The 21034-nt window shown below is 40.8% G+C and overlaps 1 protein-coding gene across 1 annotated transcript in view; it reads right to left on the bottom strand.

The window, feature by feature from the left end:
- Positions 1-17501, bottom strand: part of LCP2 (lymphocyte cytosolic protein 2) — a 55703-nt gene extending 38202 nt beyond the window's left edge. The window contains exons 1-3 of the mRNA XM_075068067.1: positions 17190-17501; positions 12528-12590; positions 6150-6196 (exon numbers count right to left, since the gene is read on the bottom strand). Of these exons, the coding sequence (XP_074924168.1) occupies positions 6150-6196; positions 12528-12590; positions 17190-17267 (188 nt within the window). The 5' untranslated portion in view covers positions 17268-17501. The remainder of the gene's footprint in view (positions 1-6149; positions 6197-12527; positions 12591-17189) is intronic.
- Between the last annotated feature and the right edge of the window lie 3533 nt (positions 17502-21034).

Here is a 21034-nt window from a genome sequence, read left to right as displayed (position 1 = left end):
CCCGGGCCGACCTCAGCGAGGCCAGCCAGGAGAATCCATGACAGCAGCAGACGGTACAAAACAACTGATAACCGTCATTTCATCGCCATTTTACAATGGCAGATGGTGCAATAAGGATGGTAACTGTCTCTGCTACCTTGCAAAGGCAAATGAATGCTGCTGTGTAGCACTGCAATACCGCGTCTGTCAGCAGCATCCAGTACACGTACAGTGATAGTGACAAGGCAAAACGGGCTCCATGGTTGCCATGCTATGGCGTCTGCTAGGGCAATCCAGGGAAAAAGAAGGCGCAAAATAATTGTCTGCCGTTGTTTTCACGGAGGAAGGACTGAGTGACGACATTTACCCAGAATCACCCGCGGCACTGTTTTTGCACCATCATGCATTGGGATCTCAACCCAGAATTCCAATGAGTGGGGACAACTGCGGGAACTATGGGATAGCTACGGGATAGCTACCCACAGTGCAACAGTCCAGAAATCAATGCTAGCCTCGGTACATGGACGCACACCACCGAATTATTGTGCTTTGTGTGGCCGCATGCACTTGACTTCATACAATCTGTTTTACAAAACCAGTTTATGTAAAATCAGAATAATCCCGTAGTGTAGACACACCCTATGAGTAGGATGAGAGGTGAATCTGAATAATCCAGAGGAGAGTTTGGCCCCTGCTATCCTGCAGTCTCTTATGTTGGTCTCTCTCAAGTCAAACTGCTTCATTATAAGTGGTAAGATGTTACAAATGCTGCCAAAAATTCCCCTCTCAGACTCTAAATACATGACAGATTACTTAGGTCACCTTCACAACACTGTATTTAGTACAGAATTCCTACTCTGATACTTATTTTTCATTGTGGTCTTGCTCCCTGAGATGATGATTGAAGAAATAGGAAAAACTGAATCGTACCTTCCTCTAGAGCAGGGGAATAACTGCCTAATTTCATAGTGTAGAAGCATCATTAGAACTGAATTAATTTCTACCTGTCTTTCCTTGGCTGAATGGATCACATGCTGCTTTGAACCATCTCCCATTGATGCTAATGTGTCCTTTCACTGACACTGATCAGTGGAACATTTGCTTGTAAACAGTAGGTCAGAGGGGGGAAGGTTGCTCTACTGGTTAGGGCACTGGCCTGGAACTAAGAAGCCCCACATTCAGCTCCCTGCTCTGCCCTGTACTTCCTGTGACACCTTGGGCAAGTGCCGTAGACTCTCTGTACCTCAGTTCCCGATCTGTAAAATGGAGACAATAGCACTGCCCTACATCAGAGGCGTCCTCCTAGAATACAAACATCAAAGATTGTGAGGCAATCAGATATCCCACTAATGGGGGACATATAAGTAACAATGGTAAAGAATATCAGAGGGGTAGCCATGTTAGTCTGGATATGTAAAAGCAGCAAAGAGTCCTGTGGCACCTTATAGACTAACAGACGTATTAGAGCATGAGCTTTCGTGGGTGAATGCCCACTTCGTCAGATGCATGTCAGAGGATGAATGATAGAGAGGCATAGATAGATCTGAAGTAATTGCTTTTGATCTCCTTTGTTTTAAAAGCCAGAAAAGATTTTACACTATTTAAGATGCCACTCAGGCCTGCCTATGGGATTGGCAATCAGAGTTGATTATAATCTACAAGATCTGATTTGGCATTAAAATGACTAGAGTTTGTGTCCTTGCAAGATGGAGATTTAGAGTGTGGGGAAAGGGTTGGAGAGAAGAGGAACTATGGGATTACTTTTAATTTTTATTGTTTGCATAGCCTACTAGGCATTTTTTACAAACAGGTAAGAAGGCAAGGCCACAAGGGATTTGTAATCCAAACAGAGAACAAACCAATGAAGTTACAGTGAAAGAAAGAAATGGAAAGCATTATGACTGAATTACAGAAAATGTAGGTCTGGAAGGGACCTTGAGAGGTCATCTAGTCCATCCTCCCATTCTGAGGCAGGGATTCCATAATGTCCCTTGGTTACATATTCTGGTATTTACCTATCCTTCCAGTTGGAACAATTTTCTTCATATCTAACCCAAATCTCCTTTTTTGCTGCAGATTGAGCTGATTACTTCTTGTCCTACTTTCAGGCATATAGAGAACAACTGATCACTGTCCTCTTTATAACAGTCCTTAAGATATTTGAAGAATATCAGGTCACTGCTGTCTTCTTTACTCAAGACTAAACATGCCCAGTCTATTTAACCTTTCTTCAGAGATCAGATTTTTCTAAAACGTTTATCATTTTTGTTGCTCTTTTCTAAACTCTCTCCAGTTTGTCCACATCTTTCTTAAAATATTGGACACAATACCCTCAGATGAGGTCTGACCAGTGCCAAGTACATCAGAACAACCAGCTCTCATGTTTTACATACAACACTCCTGTTAATACATCCCAAATGATATTGGCCTTTTTAACAACAATACCACATTGTTGGCTCATATTCAATTTTGCTCCACTATATTCCCCTAGATACTTTCTGCAGTATTTCTGCCTAGCCAATTATTTCCCATTTTTGTATCTGTGCATGTGATTTTTTTTTCCTTTCTAAGTGTAGTAATTTATTCTTCTCTGTTAAATTTCATCTGGTTGATTTTTACCAATTTTCCAATCTATCAAGATCCTTTCAATTTCTAATCCTGTCCTCCAACATGCTTGCAATCCTTCCCAGCAAATTTCATAAGTATACTCTCCACTCCATTATCCAACTCATAATGAAAACAGTAATCCTGTCAAAGAAAGAAATTAGGTTTGTTTGGCATGATTTGCTCTTGACAAATCCATGTTGGCTATTTCTTATCACCCAGTTATCCTCCAAGTGCTTACAAATTGATTATTTAATCATTTGTTCCCAGTATCTTTCCAGGTATCAGTTAGGCTGACGGGTATATAATTCTGTGGGTCTTCTTTGATCCCCTTTTTAAAGATAAGTACTATGTTTGCCCTTCTCCTGTCCACTGAACATCTGTCCTCTAGGAGTTCTCAAACATAATGACTAATGACTCTGAAATTGCTTCGGCTAGTTCTTTAAGTACCCAAAGGAGTTTTTCATCAGGCCCTGCTGACTGGAAACATCTATCTCATCTAAATATTCTTAAATTTGTTTTCTATCCTAATATTAATTTCTACCCCATTAATATTAATTGTGTTATGCTTTTTGTCACAATTAAACTTTTAGCGAAGACTGAAGCAAAATAGGTATTAAACACTTCAGCCTTCTTGTTGTTGTCCATTATTAGCTCTTTCCATGCAAAGTAGTGGACTTGCACTTTCCTTCATCCTTCTCTTGTTCCTAATGTATTTAAAGAATCTCTGCTTATTGTCTTTTATGTCTCTTGCCAGACGTAACTTATTTTGTGCCTTAGCCTGAGTTTGTGCCTACATGCTTTGTGCTATTCTTTTCTACTCATCCTTAGTAATTTTTTCATGTTTCCACTTTTTGTAGGATTCCTTTTTGATTTGTAGATCATTAAAAGCTCTTGATGCAGCAATATTGGACGTTTACTGTTCTTCCTGTTTTTCCTTCACATCAGAATCGTTTGCTGTTGTGCGGCACAGACAGCTGCAGCAGCACAGGAGCCAGCAAACAGAGCTGTGAACAGGGGAGTTTGAGTTTGAGTTCTGTTGGAGGAGAAGAGGTTGGATTCAGGTAGGAAGCCTATGACAGATACAAAGTCAGCAGTGGTAGTGACCCAAGCAGTGGAAGACACAAGGGAGACTATGCCAGGCTGGGAAAAATGCTTAAGGAAATTGAGGCTCAGGTGACTTTCTGCCTATTCCTAGAAAAGGGCAACAAAGGTGTGACAAGATTATGACGATCTATGAGAGGCATTAGTAACGTTATACCAGGCACTGGTGAGACCTCATCTGAATACCATGTGCACTTCTGGTCTCCCATGTTTAAGAAGGATGAATTCAAACTGGAACAGGTACAGAGAAGGGCTACTAGGATGATCTGGGGAATGGAAAACGTGTCTTATGAAAGGAGACTCAAAGAGCATGGCTTGTTTAGCCTAACCAAAAGAAGGCTGAGGAGAGAGATGATTGCTTTCTATAAATATATCAGAGGAATAAACACCAGGGAGGAAGAGGAATTATTTAAGCTCAGTACCAATATGGACACAAGAACAAGTGGATATAAACTGACCATCAGGAAGCTTAGACTTTGAAATTAGATGAAGATTTCATTAGAGAAGTGAAGTTCTGGAACAGCCTCCCACGGGGACCATTGGGGGCAAAAGACATATCTGGCTTCAAGACTAAGCTTGACAAGTTTATGGAGGGGATGGTATGATGGGATAGCCTAATTTTGGCAATTAACTGATCTTTGACTTTTAGCGGTAAATATGTCCAATGGCCTGTGATGGGATGTTAGATGGGGTGGGATCTGAGTTACAACAGAGAATTCTTTCCTGGGTGTCTGGCTGTGAGTCTTGCCCACATGCTCAGGGTTTAACTGATTGCCATATTTGGGGCCGTGAAGGAATTTTCCTCCAGGGCAGATTGGCAGAGACTCTGGGAGTTTTTCACCTTCCTCTGCCACATGGGACATAGGTCACTTGCTGCAGGATTCGCTGTACCTTGAAGTCTTTAAACCATGATTTGAGTACTTCAGTAGCTCAGAAATAGGTTAGGGGTTTGATACAAGAGTGAGTGGGTGAAATTCTGTGGCCTGCGTTGTGCAGGAGGTCAGACTAGATGATCATAATGGTCCCTTCTGTTCTTAGTCTATGATTCTATGATTACTTAATATTGCTTCTTTCTGAAACTCCTAGCTTTCCTGACCTCCTTCCATCCTGAGATTTTCTTCCAATGGGACCTCAGCTGCCATTTCCCCAAAATTTAACCTGTTTTTTCTTAATTCTGCTGTCCTTATTCTGTTGCTTTCACTCCTTCTGTTACAAATCTTGTTAATTCTACAGTTTTTGTTTGGATTTATTATTTTCAAGAATTTTTAGCATCAACTTTACTCACTTCTCTGAGCTTGAGCACTGGTGTTCACAGCTCTTTTTCCACTGTTGCCAGATTCAAGTCCTTAGTGAACAGCAGCAAGTGATCATACAAGACAAGTTTGCTCACATTCTATCACAGGTAAAGTGAACAAAGAAAATACAGTGGACATAATTTATCTTTTCAAAATCAATAAAGTTTTAGGGGGATCTGGCAATAACTCCTCCATTTAGGTTGCCCATGTATATTACTCACATAAGACACTAATATATCTGTTTGTATATATCTCCATTATTTTTTTCAAGTCACTCTTAATGACCAATATTTGAAAGAGAATAATCCTGAAGCCCTAAAATATAAAAAATGTGTAATTTAAAAGAAAACAAAAGAAGATGAATGCAAGCCTAGGGGATCAACAGAACACATGAAAGGGAAAGATCATCAAATAACTGAAAACTATTTATTTCATGAGACCAAAAGAATGAGAGGTATCTTACAGAACAGACAAAGAAACTCTTATCTTTCATAGTGACGTCTTGCACACAGCAGAACTCACTGCTACTCAGTGTTAATTTAATGCAAATATAATTTTAATCAATAACTTGCTATGATGAATGGAAAATATATAAATTGGTTCAAATTACCCACAGCTCCACAGGAAAGCTGTTCCAGTCTTAAGTCTGATTTATCTTTAATGAGTATCTAAACATGATAGGGCATGATGAAAAACATTAAAAAAGTAACTAGATTAGATGAAGTGTTCAATTTGACATATTTCACATGTTTTCAGGATGGAAGTCCTCTATCCAACTGAGCAATGAAATCACACTCGGCAGGTGGTACTTTCAAAAGCACTCAGCATTGGCCTAACTGCTTCCACTGAAGTCAGTAATGAGTTCTGTCATTAACCATAGGAGCAAGGTGAGGCCAGTTACAAAGATTTCTGAATATTTCCCCAATGGGTTTTTTAGTCTGTATCTAGTTATCTTCCACACAGTGACAAATGCCATGTTTTCCTCACTTCTTGTTTTTCTCTAGGAATGTGTCCTTTCCTTTCCTGAGATAACACAAACAGCAGGTCTCTAGATCAACATTTTAGAGGCCTCACTATCCATTTTCCCTGTGCATGTCCAGGAGTTATATCTCCAACTCATGCAACATATCCATTTTGAAACACGAGATTTGGTTTGGATTTACTTACGGCACACTCAGTTTGGGAAATTTCTGAATATCATTTTCAGACATGTTCTGCAACAGAAACACACAAGGTATATGTTACAAAATTGTCCATGTGACAGCTTGGGAGATAAGGAAACTTTAATATTCTTTCATGTGTCAAAACATTATAATTAACAGGACTGCATGATAAGTAGAAAACGAATGAAGAACAGGTACAAACCTAAGCCACTGTTCAGCATTTAGGATTCGATTCAACAAAATATTAAGCATGTGCCTAACTTTAAGCACTAACGTGAAGTCAATGGCACTACACATATGCTTAAATTTAGGTGTGTGCTTAGGTACCATGCTGTGCTGTGTTGTAATTGGGTCTCTGCTGGTGCTATGCTGCTCAACTGATACTGTTTTACTGTGAGATTTAAAATGTTGAACTGCTGCACCTAGGGGCAATGTATAAAAACTTTTCATCCAACAGCCTTTTCCCTGTAGCTTGTCATAGTTACTGGAATTATATTGAGCAAACAGGCAAAATTTCAAGCATACACAAGAATGCATTTCAAACTATAACCACGTGACCCAAAGGCTCATCCCATGGTCCCTAGGGAAATGTACAAGCAGCTTAAATCAAAACAAAGATGGACACACATTTTAATGAAAACATTTTCTATTAGTTCTTCTGTCTTCTCCCTTTCTCTCTCTCTCTCTCTCTCTCTGCTTTGCTAGATCTTGATCCTCACTTAATGTTGCCCTAGCCCTGGACGCATCTAGCCCACTAATTAATAAATCTCTGGTGTCATGGTGTCAAGGAAGTGAAATTTCCTGTGAGATAATACATCCCATCTCTATGCACCAATTCACGCAAAGTGGAGATCCACCTCCCCTTGAGACCTAACCCTGATGAGACTTGAACTCCAAACACAGTTCATAGAGTCTACTGATGTCTTCACCCATGGTCATAACACTTTTGTTGGCAATACGTGAATTCTCTGCTTCTCTCAGAGAGCTCTACAGAAAAAGGTGGGGGGTTTTCCACAACATTTTTTTTAAAACCGTTGCCATTTCAAAAGCGCTGTGTATGTGTTTAAATGAAAAGATCTGTTCCTGGTTGTGGGAGGCAGAAATGGGCAATGCTCTGTGGTTTTGACTCTCAAGAGTTCTCTGATTCAAATTGCATTCACACCTTTTTGTTCTGCAATGAGCCTGGGTTGGAACGAACTCAAAAACTCCAGGTTGCCCTCCTTTGAAATCACCCAGTTTCTCCAAGCTGCACAGCAAAATCATGAGAAACTGTAAACTTCACAATGTCAATATGAAACCATGAAATTGGGGCCAGGTTTTCTCAACTGGGTCAGGAGGCTTATGCTGGCAACACACTCTGAAGCCAGGCAAGCTTTGCACTATGGTTTTTCAATGAAGTTTTTACACAGATATATTTGTTACCTGCCATGACCAGATGTTTAGCACAGTCCTAAGGGCACCACTGGTATCATGTGTTTGGAGGACTCATTGAACATGACGTAATAATCAGGGATAGCATACTGTGGGTTACACAAGGAAACTTTAATGTATGCAGGGGTTTAAGGCAAAAACTCATCATGTTTTGCACATTTTAGCTGACTTTTAATTTTTGTGTTTGTTTAGGAAATGGCTCATGGATTTTTTTCATATACTTACAATTAAAGAGCTAGCTTGTCCCTGGCCTAGCTCAAATGTGTGGGGGTGGGGAGGCGGGCACAAGGAGCCTTGCCTTTGCTTCTTTGCACACCTTGTGCAACGGCCAGCGACTGTCATAGAAACAGCTCCCTCCCCTACATTGTGCCAAAGGGGGTAAAGAGGAAGTGAGTGATGTCTTCCCCTCCCCCAAGGAGCTGGCCTCCTGCACCAGGAGAAGCAGATGTATCTTCCTGAAGTGCCCATCCCTCCCATCAGGTGCAGTTCCACGTTACCTCCAACAGGGTCCAGTGTCTCAGTGGCGTAATTTGGCTCAATACGAGGGAAGTGAAAGATGTGAATGTTATATGTGCTTTTAAAAGGACATGGTAAACAACTTTAAAATGGCATTGTGGGATTTCATATATGAGTGTCAGCTTCAGACCATATCTGATCAGTTTTGAAAGTAAAAATGTGTTTTTAACCTGCCAGCTTTCAAAACTCCTCTTGGAACCTGAAAGTCAGGCTGAGATATTCCTGGCTCATCTGAGCAATAAGTGGTCTCTAATTAAACGTAGTGAACAGGGGCAGCTCCAGGCACCAGCACGCCAAGCACGTGTTTGGGGCGGCAAGGCACGGGGGGTGCTTTGCCAGTCGCTGCGAGGGCAGCAGGCAGGCTGCCTTCGGTGGCATGCCTGCGGAGGGCCCTCTGGTCCAATGGCTTCGGCGGACCTCCCGCAGCCACGCCGCCGAATCCACGGGACCGGGAACCTCCTGCAGGCATGCTGCCGAATCCACGGGACCGGGGACCTCCCGCAGGTGTGCCGCCGAAGGCAGCCTGCCTGCCGTGCTTGGGCCAGCAAAATACCTAGAGCCCCCCTTGGTGGTGAACAACTCTATTAAAGAATATTCAGCCTAGAGCAGAATCAAGCTGCTGTCTCCAGGGGTGTCCTTGGCTCTGGAGAACTAACATTAGTGAAATGTGGTGAAATATATATTTCTCTTAGGGAAACATCCTATAGAATCATAAAATTTAAGAATACATTTAAACCAACCATTAGGACTCTATTAAAGGAATGTGGTTGTCTGTTAAATTCAGTAGCTTGGGTTAAAAATTCTGTAGGAAGAACATGTCTCTCCATTAAATTCTACAAAGTTTTAATTTCTAAATAATCCTATTGATTTAATCCCTAATATACTCTGTAGGACTTTTCCATGCAGGTAGTCAGCAGAGTAAAAATCATTACTCAAACTAGGGAGTGGATTCATTGGGACGGTGCCATTTTTTTCATTATCATGTTGCTTGCATGGCTTTGTGAGTGAACACGAAACCCACAAACATTTATTCCGAACAGTATCGGGCTATCCAAATGTAATTTAGCAGTTTCTACATCTTACAAAAGTCGTTAGAAAGACAATTACCCTAAAGAGAAGCAATTAATTTCTTACAAATTGCTCTGCAGGCTAGATTTTTCCTTATCACTTCTTCCCCATTGTTACGCTTGTGCTTTGCATCTGCAGTAAGCAGAAGGTTTTCTAGTATACAATGGCCTAGTAGGCAAAAAGTTAAAAACGAACAAAAATTATATTGGGAGAAATGAGGAAGCAGCAGCTACTGGCCTGCCTAGTAAAGGTCAACCATTGAATCTGCTAGGCCATTTCTGCATAAAAACATTCTAAACTGGTTAGGTATCATAAGCACTTGGTAAACAATGCAAAAGTCAAAGATCCTTGGCCACATAGGTGTTTCAGAAATGGCATTATGCTGCACACCATGATCACTGAGGACTTCACAGTGACAGCGGAGCTAGAACTCAGATCCTCCTTTTCTTAAACACACGTATCTCATACAGCTGGTTAGGAGTTTTGCAAGGAAAAGGTTTTTCATTCATCACAAATCGTCTTGGGGCCAGAATAGAATGAGTAGTTCTGATTCAGAACAGGGGCTTGAACATGTGTCTCTCAAAGCCCAAATGAGTGCCTTGCATTCCAGATTCTCTTTATAGTCAGTGTCTTTCCATATCAAACCAGTCACTAGAAGCTAGCAAATGATGTTTGGAGGAACAGACATTACTAACAGTGAATGCCTGTAGGTGTCACGTTCACTCACGTAGCCATACAAAGAACCCAGCAATACAAAAATGATACCATGTTACTCAACAGATCCAGAGTTATGTTTCTTAATTTACAGACTTATCCTTATCCAACATTATAAGATATTTGGATTCTATATAAATTACTCTAACCACTGGACTACAGAGTTATTTATACAAAATGCAATAGCTTCAGCAGGAGCGACTGTGAGCCTGGTGGTTAGGACACACACTTGGAAGATGATTCAGAGCAGGAATTTAAGCCTAGGGGCTCGTCTACATGGTGTGTTAGTGCACACCAGCTGGGGTGTAAATTTTAGTGTGCACTAGTGTGTTGTGCACTAAAACTTCCCTAATATGCATTGACATAGTCCCAGACTACATCAATGCCAGCAGGCTCCACATTGACAGTTAGTGCACAACATGCTGGTACACATTAGAATTTACTCTGAAGCTGGTGTGCACTAGCCATCAGGCTATTGCCTATTCTGGGTGGGTTTTTTTTTTCCTGTGTATTTTTTTTTTAATGAAAGTTTGAAAGGTCTCAGTTTTGTTCTGATGCACACAACACACTTTTGAAATCTTGAAAATTTTCACAGGATAGGAAGAATGTTTCCTGCCTAACTCTAGTTCTAGTGCTTGAGCGGAATAAAACCTATAATGTACAGTAGAGCAGTTTTCATTCTATCCAGCAGAAGGTGGTATCCTGGTGGAATACTCTTTCATTTTTAGCAGACGTTTTGAATTGCAAAAATTTGATGGATTTTCAAAACTTGTCATTTCAAGCAAACAAAAAAAACTAGAAGCTGGGAAGAACTGTAATGAAATTTGTGGGAAATTTTCCCCTTAACTAATTACAGAGCTAGTCCATAATTAGAATTTTGAAGGGAAAAAATGAATTTTTCAGAGTGGAAAATTGTGAAATTACTTCCTTTTTTCTCAACTAGCTCTACTTGTAGTCAGTTTATTACTTTGTGTACATATGCATATACCCTCACACTGATTTACAGGACTCTGTAATTCCACTTAATGACAGTGAGTAATTATTAGGCTAAAATCTCTGTGTGCTACAATGTATAAGGCACTGAGTGAGTTTCAGGAGACAGAAGTTCTATTCCTGGCTCTATCACTGACCTACTTTGGGTAAATCCCTTCCCTTCTCTGTGCCTTAGTTTCCTTTCCTATCCTTTGTCTGTCTTGTCTGCTTAGATTATAAACTCTTTGTGACGGGGCTGTCACTAAGTCTTTGTGTGCTGATTATCACGTTGGGGCCTCTAACATACATAATTTAAGGTACATTTCCCTAGAACACCAATCTTATACTAATGTTCAATACCCCCCATATTGTGTAAATTTTTTTCTGCAACAAGGTTTTTAATAAGAGCCAGATCCTACCACCAGATCTGGGCTGTCCATCTCTGAAATTTGAAATAATGTATGCACTTAGGGGACTGAGAACAGCCCCCTTGTTTAATGACTGACCCATTACGATTCTGCCATTTCTAGAGAGTCTAGATTTCATCCAGATAATTATGTTTATGATGGGATCGGATTTTCAACAGTGGAGACACTAGGTAGATTATGTTGCTTGAGGAAAAGGCATGACTTTCTAATGCCACTCTTTTACATGAGGGCAGTCACAGTACGTGTATAAAACTCTGTTTCTGCTAGCTAAAAACTGGGACCTGAATCCTGACTACCAGGAGGATCTGTGCATGCGAATATGCAAACATTCAAAGGACAAAATTAGGTTCTGATTCAAGGTTCACTTGCAAAGACCCACTGTGCTTTGAGTCCTGTGCTCTTTTCCATGAAAGACAAGGGCAGATTGTACCTTAGGATCATTTCCAAATTGAGTTTTAAAGAAAATTATGACATTTTTATCAAAATAAAAATGTCAACCTACATGCTGTCAACTGATGTGGAATTAAGACCAGATAATGGTGGCTGTACAAATGAGAAATATGGGTTTGTTTGAGCCAGATGAATTGCAGGGATAAATCGAAGTATATCTATTAATTTCAGTGCAGCAGCACTGAATTATATCCCTGGTGAATCTGGCCTGTTGGTTGTGGTGATTTTAAATACTATTGATTATACATACAGTTTCAGAAAACAATCATTTTTTATCCATAGGGGCTTAAAATGGCAGCCCTTGGCATAAGTAGTCTCCAGCAGAGGGTTAGCTTTTACAGGCAAGTGGGTTGCACTGTTCTGCGAAGGTAGGTGGAGAAATCTGACAAGCTGTAGGTTACTGCTAATGCATGAAAAACAAGCATTTCCTATAAATGACCAGAAAGAAGGTAAGCAAATATTGCTGCTGTGAACCTTCACTTTCTGTTTAAAAAAACAATGTCAAATGGATTCAAGCTAAATGCAGCCATGGGGGTCTTGGTGTTCAGTGTTCATGTTTTAAAACAATGATCTTTGGTGTAAAACCAGGATGTCAATTTTAAGCCCAGATCCTTAAGAGTATGTAGGCATCTTACTCCCACTGATTTCCATAAGAGTTAAGTGCCTTTTTTGAATATCTGGAACTTAATATGTAAGCAACTGTGTAGAGGCACAAAGAACACAAGGAATGTCCTTAATTGCAAACCCAACGGCAGCCAAGTGACGATTTTATTGTAAATATGGAATTTTATTGTTGCACTTACCAAAAACCTTTGTCCACTTATGCTGTGTTTTCTGACGACTTTTTCACAGTCCTTATACTTTAACTGTGAATGGAGAGAAAAAGATTGTTGTTACACACTTGGTTAAATCTAAGATTAACGTTAAGGTTTCAATTCGGCAAAGCATTTGTGCCCAAGCTTAGCTTTAAGCATATGATTCCGTCCCAAAGCAATCTAGCATATCTTGAAGTCTGCACAACCTTGTCTAGAGATTTTAGCTAGACTGTATTAGCTATATTTGTGTCGTAAATAAGACAAAGCTATCAGGGCCAGGCAGAATTGCTGCCCCTATCCTCTGCTGCACCCACTTGCATGGTGCAGATCTAGGCTGCTCCTTACTATGGCCAGCACACCTGGCCCCTTATTTATGTACTGATTTATTTTTCTTGAGAAATGTATGAAAAGGCCCCGTCAGACAATCTCTGCACACATTTTAAAAAAAATACACCACTCCTGCCCTTCCCTGAAAAGAAGCTGAACAAGTTCCCTGCAATCACCTTGTCCAACAAAAGCTTTGGAAAACAGATGAGCTTGACACTGCACTTTCAAGCTGCAGGTATCTTGGACTTGTATGGCACAGAATGTTCAAAGCCAAGGAGTACAGAGCAAGGGTGTCCTGCTCCCAGCTACTAGACATTCAGCATTGTTATAGCTAACACGTCTCCTCTAAGCTGAAATGGCACACCTGTAACTTTGTACATGATCTGTTAACTTTCTTCTCTTCATTATTAAGATTATTGGCAATAAGGAGTTATCTCGGGGCCCACCTAGAATGGGATGCTATTGTGGCAGTTGCATCCATGCACACAATGAAAACGCTGCCCTTGTCTCAAAGAGCGTGCAAATTAAATATAAGACAGGAGATTCCAGGTTAACCCAGCCAACAGATGGGGGCACAAGGTCACAGAGGATTGTGATCATAATCATCAGCAGTTGCAGCTGCCTAGCTATTGTTGAGTGTTTTGTAGGTATCATGGAAGAGGAGTATTTCAGGAAAGATTTGAAAGAGAAGAATGTAGTGGCTTTGTGGATATTTACAGAGAGCTCCTTAAACTTTGTGTTTGAGTATACCTAGGGTAACATGAGAGCACAGCGTTAGATTTTACATGTCCAAAGAGTTAATGCTCAGTTTTAGTTACAGAAGATGGGAGGCTTTCCACTGACTTCAATGGACTCTGGATCAGGTCCAGAGCTGGTAAAGCTCAGATTGGGGGAGCACAAAGGTGGCTTTTTGCTGCCTTTGCACACTCCAAACCATGATTTGGCTAGGGGCTTGTCTGGACTGTAGTAGTCTGCTTTCCGTAGCCACTTATTCTGCCCTGTGCCACTAGGAGGACACTCTGGCACTGGGGAAATTCCCCAGGGAGCATTCTATCGCCTTTATACGGCTCCAGAACAGGGAATATGATCTAAGCTTGTAACTGTACTGTTTTAAGGGCTGATCTTGAAAACACTTATGCATAGGAGAAACTTTACTTGCATCAGCAGGCTCCATTTACTCATGTATTTGCAGCAACGGACCCTAACTCTGGAAAGCATTTTAGGATTCAGGTTGTATTAAAGACTTCGTACAAATGAAGGATCCAATTCTACAAATAATTCCTCCCTGGCATAGTACTTACTACCATGACACTGGCTGCAATGTGGTAGGAAGTGCTATACCTTGTAGGAAGTGTTTTGTATGACAGGGACCTAAGCTGGTTTTCTTTATGATTTTGCCAATGGCTGAAAATTCTATTTTCTGGTTTTAAGTGAGTTTAGACATTTACAATTGTGAACTTTCTTCCTTTTTCTCAAAGTCTGAGAAATTAGTTGTGAATGGTGGCCCTTTATCACTTCCTTCTGAACACAGGATGTTTTGGGGAAAGCCTTTTAGTTTAATAGCCCTGTTAATTAAAAGCTTTAAATGTGGTAGAGTTATGGAGTCAGGAGACCTGAATCTCTTTCTGTTGACCTACACTCTGTGTGGACATTTACACTGACGGAAGTGATTTTATCTGGATTTGGTATTGCTCAGAGCCTTTGAAAATCCTCCCCATGGTATCTCCATTTTGGCAGAGAAAATTAGTGACCGCTTTTGAAAAAGTGGATCTCAACCTTTGGAACTCACTGCTGCAGGATATTTTGAGGTAAATAAATGAGTAAGATTCAAAAGAAGATTTACACATTCCTAAGTATAACAAATAGCATCCTGAATTACAACTCTATATGATACAAATTGTGAGGGCTAATGAAAGAGGAGGTGGTGAGGGCATAGGATTTGAGATACTTGGATTCAGATCTATGCTCAGAGTTTGTGTGACTTTGGGAGAGATCCTCTGCCTCAGTTCTCCATCTGAAGAAGAGAATGTCATTGAGGATTAATAGGCAAAAGAGTGTGAGGTTCTCCAATACTACAGTCATGGGTGGCCATATAAATATGAAGGATATGTATCATATCATTCCTTGCCCCTTAGAGAATAAACTGATCAGTAATTCATACCAGGAACCCATTTCACCCCACTTGGTGTTTCCAGTTAATGGTGATCTAAAACCCTGTGCACCAGTTAAAAAGTGTGTGTTCCTTATTAATCTGCTGAACTAGGATTTAAATAATGTAGTTCTCAATTACGATAAATTCTGTCTCATTTAAGATATCTCAAGATCTTGGTTTCATTCTACTACACAGCTAAGCAGGAGCAAAACAGTTAGGACCAGAGTACTGCAAAGTTGGCGGTTTCACTTCTCAGGCAATCCGGCAAGCGTTTGCTTTGGCTTTGATCTGTGCATCTTTGCTACCCATGAACTTCACTTTGCATTTTGGTTTTGAACTTGTCCCAACTCCCCCAAATGAAACCCAGTGAAAGCTGTTGAAACCATGAATTTTGCATGATTTCAATACTAAATAATAAACTGGCCTAGGTTTCTTTGGCATTAGTCCCATATCCACTTGAAACTGGTTTCCTGGAATGGATTAAAAGCCTTGGCAAACCTTTTGGGTTTAAATTTCCAGACTGTAATGGAAGTTTTAGAATTTGTTGTGAACATGCACTATAGCCAGAGCGGAAACATATGGGAGGTATTGCTGATTATTTAAAAACCTGGGGGAAATTATGGAAAATATAAGTATAAGTGATTAGAGTTAAGATTCAGTAAAAATGAACCAAACTCAGCATTGACACACATCCCTTTGCAGTTTTCTTAGCATCAGTGAGGTTGCAGGGGGTAAATCAACACTGAGTTTTGCCTATTCTTTTAAATTTGTCGTGCCCCTCCTCGTGTAAAATCCTCCATTCTGCAAAATGAAATTTAAGAGCTCATCGGGGCTAAAGAGGTATCAAAAGGTGTGAAAGCCCCAGCAATGTCCAGGTTAGTGCATTAGGGGAAAAGCTACAGCAGGTTAAGGGGGGATGTGTAGGAAGCCTGATGAGACATCAACCTCCTAAGCAGGGGAGAAGAGATGAGGAAATGAGGAGATGGGGAGGGTGAGGAAGAAGGTCAGTTGGGATCCTGAGGCAGGGGGGAGGAAATGGGTAGCAGGATCTCTTTTTTTATTTAAATCTTCCCCTCCAAAGAATTACCGTCACTATTTATATTATTATTGCCAAATGCTTTTAATTTCAAAGATGAGGTGTCAACATGGGCATTCTACAAATAGGAGCAGCTGCTAAGAGGTGGGGAAGGGATAATATTCTATACATTGTATTTATTTTGGAGGAAAGAATGTCTATCATTTCTCTCCCTCCATCTAGCCCTTTGCTGTATCCTGGAGTAATTTTCCTTAGGCATAGATGCTGCCCTCAACCCTGTGGAATCTCCCAAGGAAGTATTTGGCGCTGTTTATGTGAGTTCAGACAAAAAATCATTTCAGGTCTCATTTTGGGGCTAGCATCGGAACTCAGTTCATCATGTCCCTTCAAAAGGCCTGATGTGGCGTCCAAGGCTCGGATTTAAGCACCCAATGCTCATTGAATCTGAGCACCTACTCCCTTTTGAAAACCCCAACTCAGATACTGAAGAACTCTTTTGTGTGTCAACCTAAGCAAGTTTTCATAGCCCTTTTGCTCAAACATCCTTGTTCAAAAGATTGGAGCTTATGAGGTGATCTGTAGATTGAGAATCTGTTTTTCCCTTCTACTAAAGACAAGGTACTGTGGATTCTAAACCAAGCCCTGACATATAACAAGCTTTTGTAACACTAATTAGGAAAGCAGTTCAGTCCAGATCAGAGATCATGTGTGCATCGTGATTAGTAAGGATCTTTAATTTTGAAAGTCACAGGAATTCTCATTGGAGAGGCCTTACAAGACCTGCATATAATGCTTTTCTACCTTAAAAATAGATTTAGAATCCTTAACTTTTACAGATCCAAACCAAATGTTACATCAGCAAGACATTAGTACCAAAGATAAGGTGATTTTCTGAGAAGCCATCACTTTCTCTTCCTATTGATTTAGAATACACTTTTCAGGATTCGTCAAGGGCTTCAGGATAGGTATAATCCCTTTCTGAAGTGGCATCTGCTGTGATTATTCAAAAAGATAATTTTATATTATTTATGCAACAAATTCTGCTCTTGGTGTAAAAGAATATTCTTTTTTTTAGCACAGAGGTGTTAGTGACTTGCTACTCCATCATACTAGGACAAAACACAGCAAAACTTACTTTTCTGAAGTAGTCTGCCAGGTCATCTGGGCTCCAAGCGACCACCACTGAGCGATAGGGAATGTTTTGTAAATCCATTTCAGCTCTTTTTTCCTAAGCAGTTACAGAATCTTCATGCCAGTAGTATTAATGAAACAGGCAGCCATAGATTTCCTGCCTGTGGCTACTTGCAGCAAATTCAATAACCCACTTGCCTATGAAATGTCCAGATCTTTTGTTAAACCGTTTTACTTTTCATTTCTGAGTTATGATGCAAGAATATCCAAGAGAGCAAGTGCTTCCTCTAAGTACAAAATGGTCTCTTCTCAGAAAACTTGTCAGCTATTCAGCCTCACCACTTCCTTTATCTGAATCTAAATAAGTAAACAAGGAAGCACAGCAACATGATTAAAGTATTCTGCCTACTGCATGTAACTGTAATCCTTATGAGCCCTATTTAACAGTATTTAAACTGGAGAGAGTGTTTGTTTACATGATATTTCCATGTAACTATTGGCAATATTTAGATAGACTGGTACATTGGCTGCACAGAATTTTGCACGTATGTGCACATGCATGTGCATGTGTATTCCCACCACCAAAAAAGTCGCTGGCTTTGAATTAAGTTTAATTACTTGCACATCTAGCTCGTTCAATCCCTGAAAACCAAGAAAATGCCTAGTTAAGAAAACCTTTAACATATCTCAGGGCCCCATATGTGATATTGATTCCTGACACTGAAACTCTGCCTTACACTGCTAACATATAAAAATAATACAATGCACACAGATTCCTCTGGCTGCCACCCTTATGCAAACTTTTAGCAATGTCTGTGCAACATTCCCATGTATTTGCTGCATTTTTTTGGTATAAGGAATATGCAGGATTAGTGCTAAGGTTTTGCTTTACAGTATATACAGGAACTCAGATTTAACTATGGAGCTGCAGCCAGCACCTGCATAATACCCCTTATATAGATTGGGGATTTTGGCTAAATTTAGGTTTAAAAAACAGCACCCACCCCAAATTCCACCCTCCCAAAAAAACTTTGATTACATTTTCGCTATTCCACCTCCCCATTTTTCATTAGATCTAGTGATGATAAATTCTAAACTATGGAACTAAGATAAATGAGAAAACCATGTAAAAAACCAGAGACCATAAATTATGCACTTTTGACTAGTTTACCTGCACGCTGCTCATTATTCCACCTCTGCTGAGACTACTTTCAAACTTCCAGCAGCTTCAAATGCTCAACATTAAAAAAAGAGAACTTGACAAACTTTGTCCTCCCTCCCCCCAAAATTAACATGGAATTGACCTCCCGCCCCTGGAAATTATACTGATGGGCAATATTCAGTTCTGGTTCAGAGACAGGGATAAAGTTTACTAGTTTGTGGACTTTCTAGGTTAGAAATAATAGTTCCATACCACTAGAAAGGGGAGTTTCCCATGTTTCCAATGTGATATACAGTCCCTGTAGCTTTTAGTCCTGTTTCAGAGGTCATTAATATAGATACTGTATGACACTGATTATTAATTATTCTTTATTTGTTTGATGGATCCCGTGATCATGAGAAAATATGGACCATGATGACGTCTCACACTAGAGTAAGGTGTTACTATAACTCCACAGTATGCAGAGACAAGGTGGGTGAGGTAATATCTTTTGTTGGACCAACTTCTGATGGGGAGAGAGAGAGTTTTCAAGCTTACACAGAGCTCTTCTTCAGGTCTGGAAAAGAAAGAGGGGGAGGCAGCTATGGGGAGTGTTGTTAGTGGTTTACGGCTGGTTGTAATAAACCATAAATCCAGAGTCTTTATTCAGATTTTTAGGCTATGTCTACACTGTCAATTTGTGTTGACAAAAGTGGTGTTGATGCTCGAAAGTTGACATAATAATAATTGCAGTTTCACGTTCACCATCATCAACAGTGTGATCAATGCACTGTGGGTACCTATTCCACAGTCCATCTGTCACTAGGTGTTGTGGGAAGGCAGAGCGAATAGCAGCACATCTTGGGATCGGGATCAATGTCCCGTAATGCATTGCTTTCTGTCCCAGCACTCGATAGGCTTCTGGCTTTCTTTTGTGGCATTTTTTAATGGCCGTTCTTTGCTATGCACCCTGGCATCTTTGTGAGAAGGGATGAACCCCGCACTATGCTCTGTTAACTATAATGAAGACATCACGATTAATTGCACTGCCAGCTGCAAAGTTCCTAACTGAGGAAGACTTGCAGGTACCTGACATTCTGCGTGATATGGATAGGAGCAACGTTAGATTGGCATTCACAGAGCAGCTGCATAGGGTAGCCTGTCACTTTTGGACTCGGGGAAACAAGCACTGAATGGTGGGATCGTATCGTCATGCAGTTGTGGAATGACTAGCAGTGGCTACAAAACTTTCGGATGAGGAAAGCCACCTTCCTGGAACTGTGTGCAGAGCTCGCCCCAGACCTGCAGTGCAAAGACACTGGAATGAGAGCTGCCCTCTTGGTAGAGAAACATGTGGCAGTTGCTGTGTGGAAGCTAGCAACTCCAGACTGCTACTGGTTGGACGTGAATCAGTATGGAGCAGGGATAGGCAACCTATGGCACATGTGCTGAAGGTGGCATGCAAGCTAATTTTCAGCTGCACTCACACTGCCCAGGTCCTGGCCACAGGTCCGGGGGGCTCTGCATTTTAATTTAACTTTAAATGAAGCTTTTTAAACATTTTAAAAACCTTATTTACTTTACATACAACAATAGTTTAGTTATATATTATAGACTTATAGAAAGAGACCTTTTAAAAACATTAACGTAATATTGGCACGCAAAACCTTCAATTAGAGTGAATAAATGAAGACTCAGCACACCACTTCTGAAAGATTGCCAACCCCTGATATGGAGTGATGAAGTCAACCATTGGAACTGCATTAATGCAAGTGTGAAGGGTAATAAATCGCATCCTGCTATGAAGACCTGTGACTCTGGGAAATGTGCGTGAAATAGTGGATGGCTTTGCAGAAATGGGTTTCCCTTACTGTGGAGGGGTGATAGATGGCACACACATTCCAATTTTGGCACCAGACCCCCTTGCAACAGAATACATCAATAGGAAGAGATACTTCTCCATGCCGTTGCAGGTGCTTGTGGATCACCACGGGCATTTCACTGATATCAGCGCAGGGTGGTCTGGGAACGTGCATGAATCTTCAGAAACACTGGCCTGTGCAGAAACCTGCAAGTGGGGACTTTCTTTCCTGACCAGAAGATTACAGTGGGGGATGATGGGGACCCTGCCTACCCCTTACAGCTGTGGCTCATGAAACCTGGACAGCAGTAAGGAGTAGTTCAACAACATGGTCAGTAGGTGCCAGATGACAGTTGAATGTGCCTTTGGCAGATTAAAGGCACATTAGCGATGCCTTTATGGCTGGCTGGACTTCACTTAGGATAATATTCCTATGGTCATAGTCGTGTGCTGTACATTGAATAATCTCTGTGAAGCTAAGGGTGGCAAGTTTGCTCAAGGGTGGAGTGCTGAGGAAGACTGATGTTGAGCAGACAGATACCAGGGCTGTCAGAGGAGCCAAGAGGGGAGGTATTTAAATCAGGGAGGCTTTGAGGCAGCACTTTGACAATGAGCACCAGTAACATACATCTCCTTCCTAGTTGCTTCAATGTTCCATGACATAGTTTTCCTACGAGGAAATTATGACATTTGAGGCCTTATATTCCAGTAATAAATGCCTGTGCATGTATTGGCAGTGCCTGCAATCTCACCTTGTAGAAAAAAAATGATTTACCATTATAAAACTTGGCTCTTATTGCACAAGAAACAGCACACACAGACGTACAGATGCTTGGTGGGAAAGAAG

This window comes from Chelonoidis abingdonii, chromosome 7 (genome assembly GCF_003597395.2).
Source record: "Chelonoidis abingdonii isolate Lonesome George chromosome 7, CheloAbing_2.0, whole genome shotgun sequence".
In the NCBI taxonomy this organism is placed as follows: Eukaryota; Metazoa; Chordata; order Testudines; family Testudinidae; genus Chelonoidis; species Chelonoidis abingdonii.
Note: the sequence above shows the minus strand (reverse complement) of the source record. Positions and strands in the feature narration are given on the sequence as shown.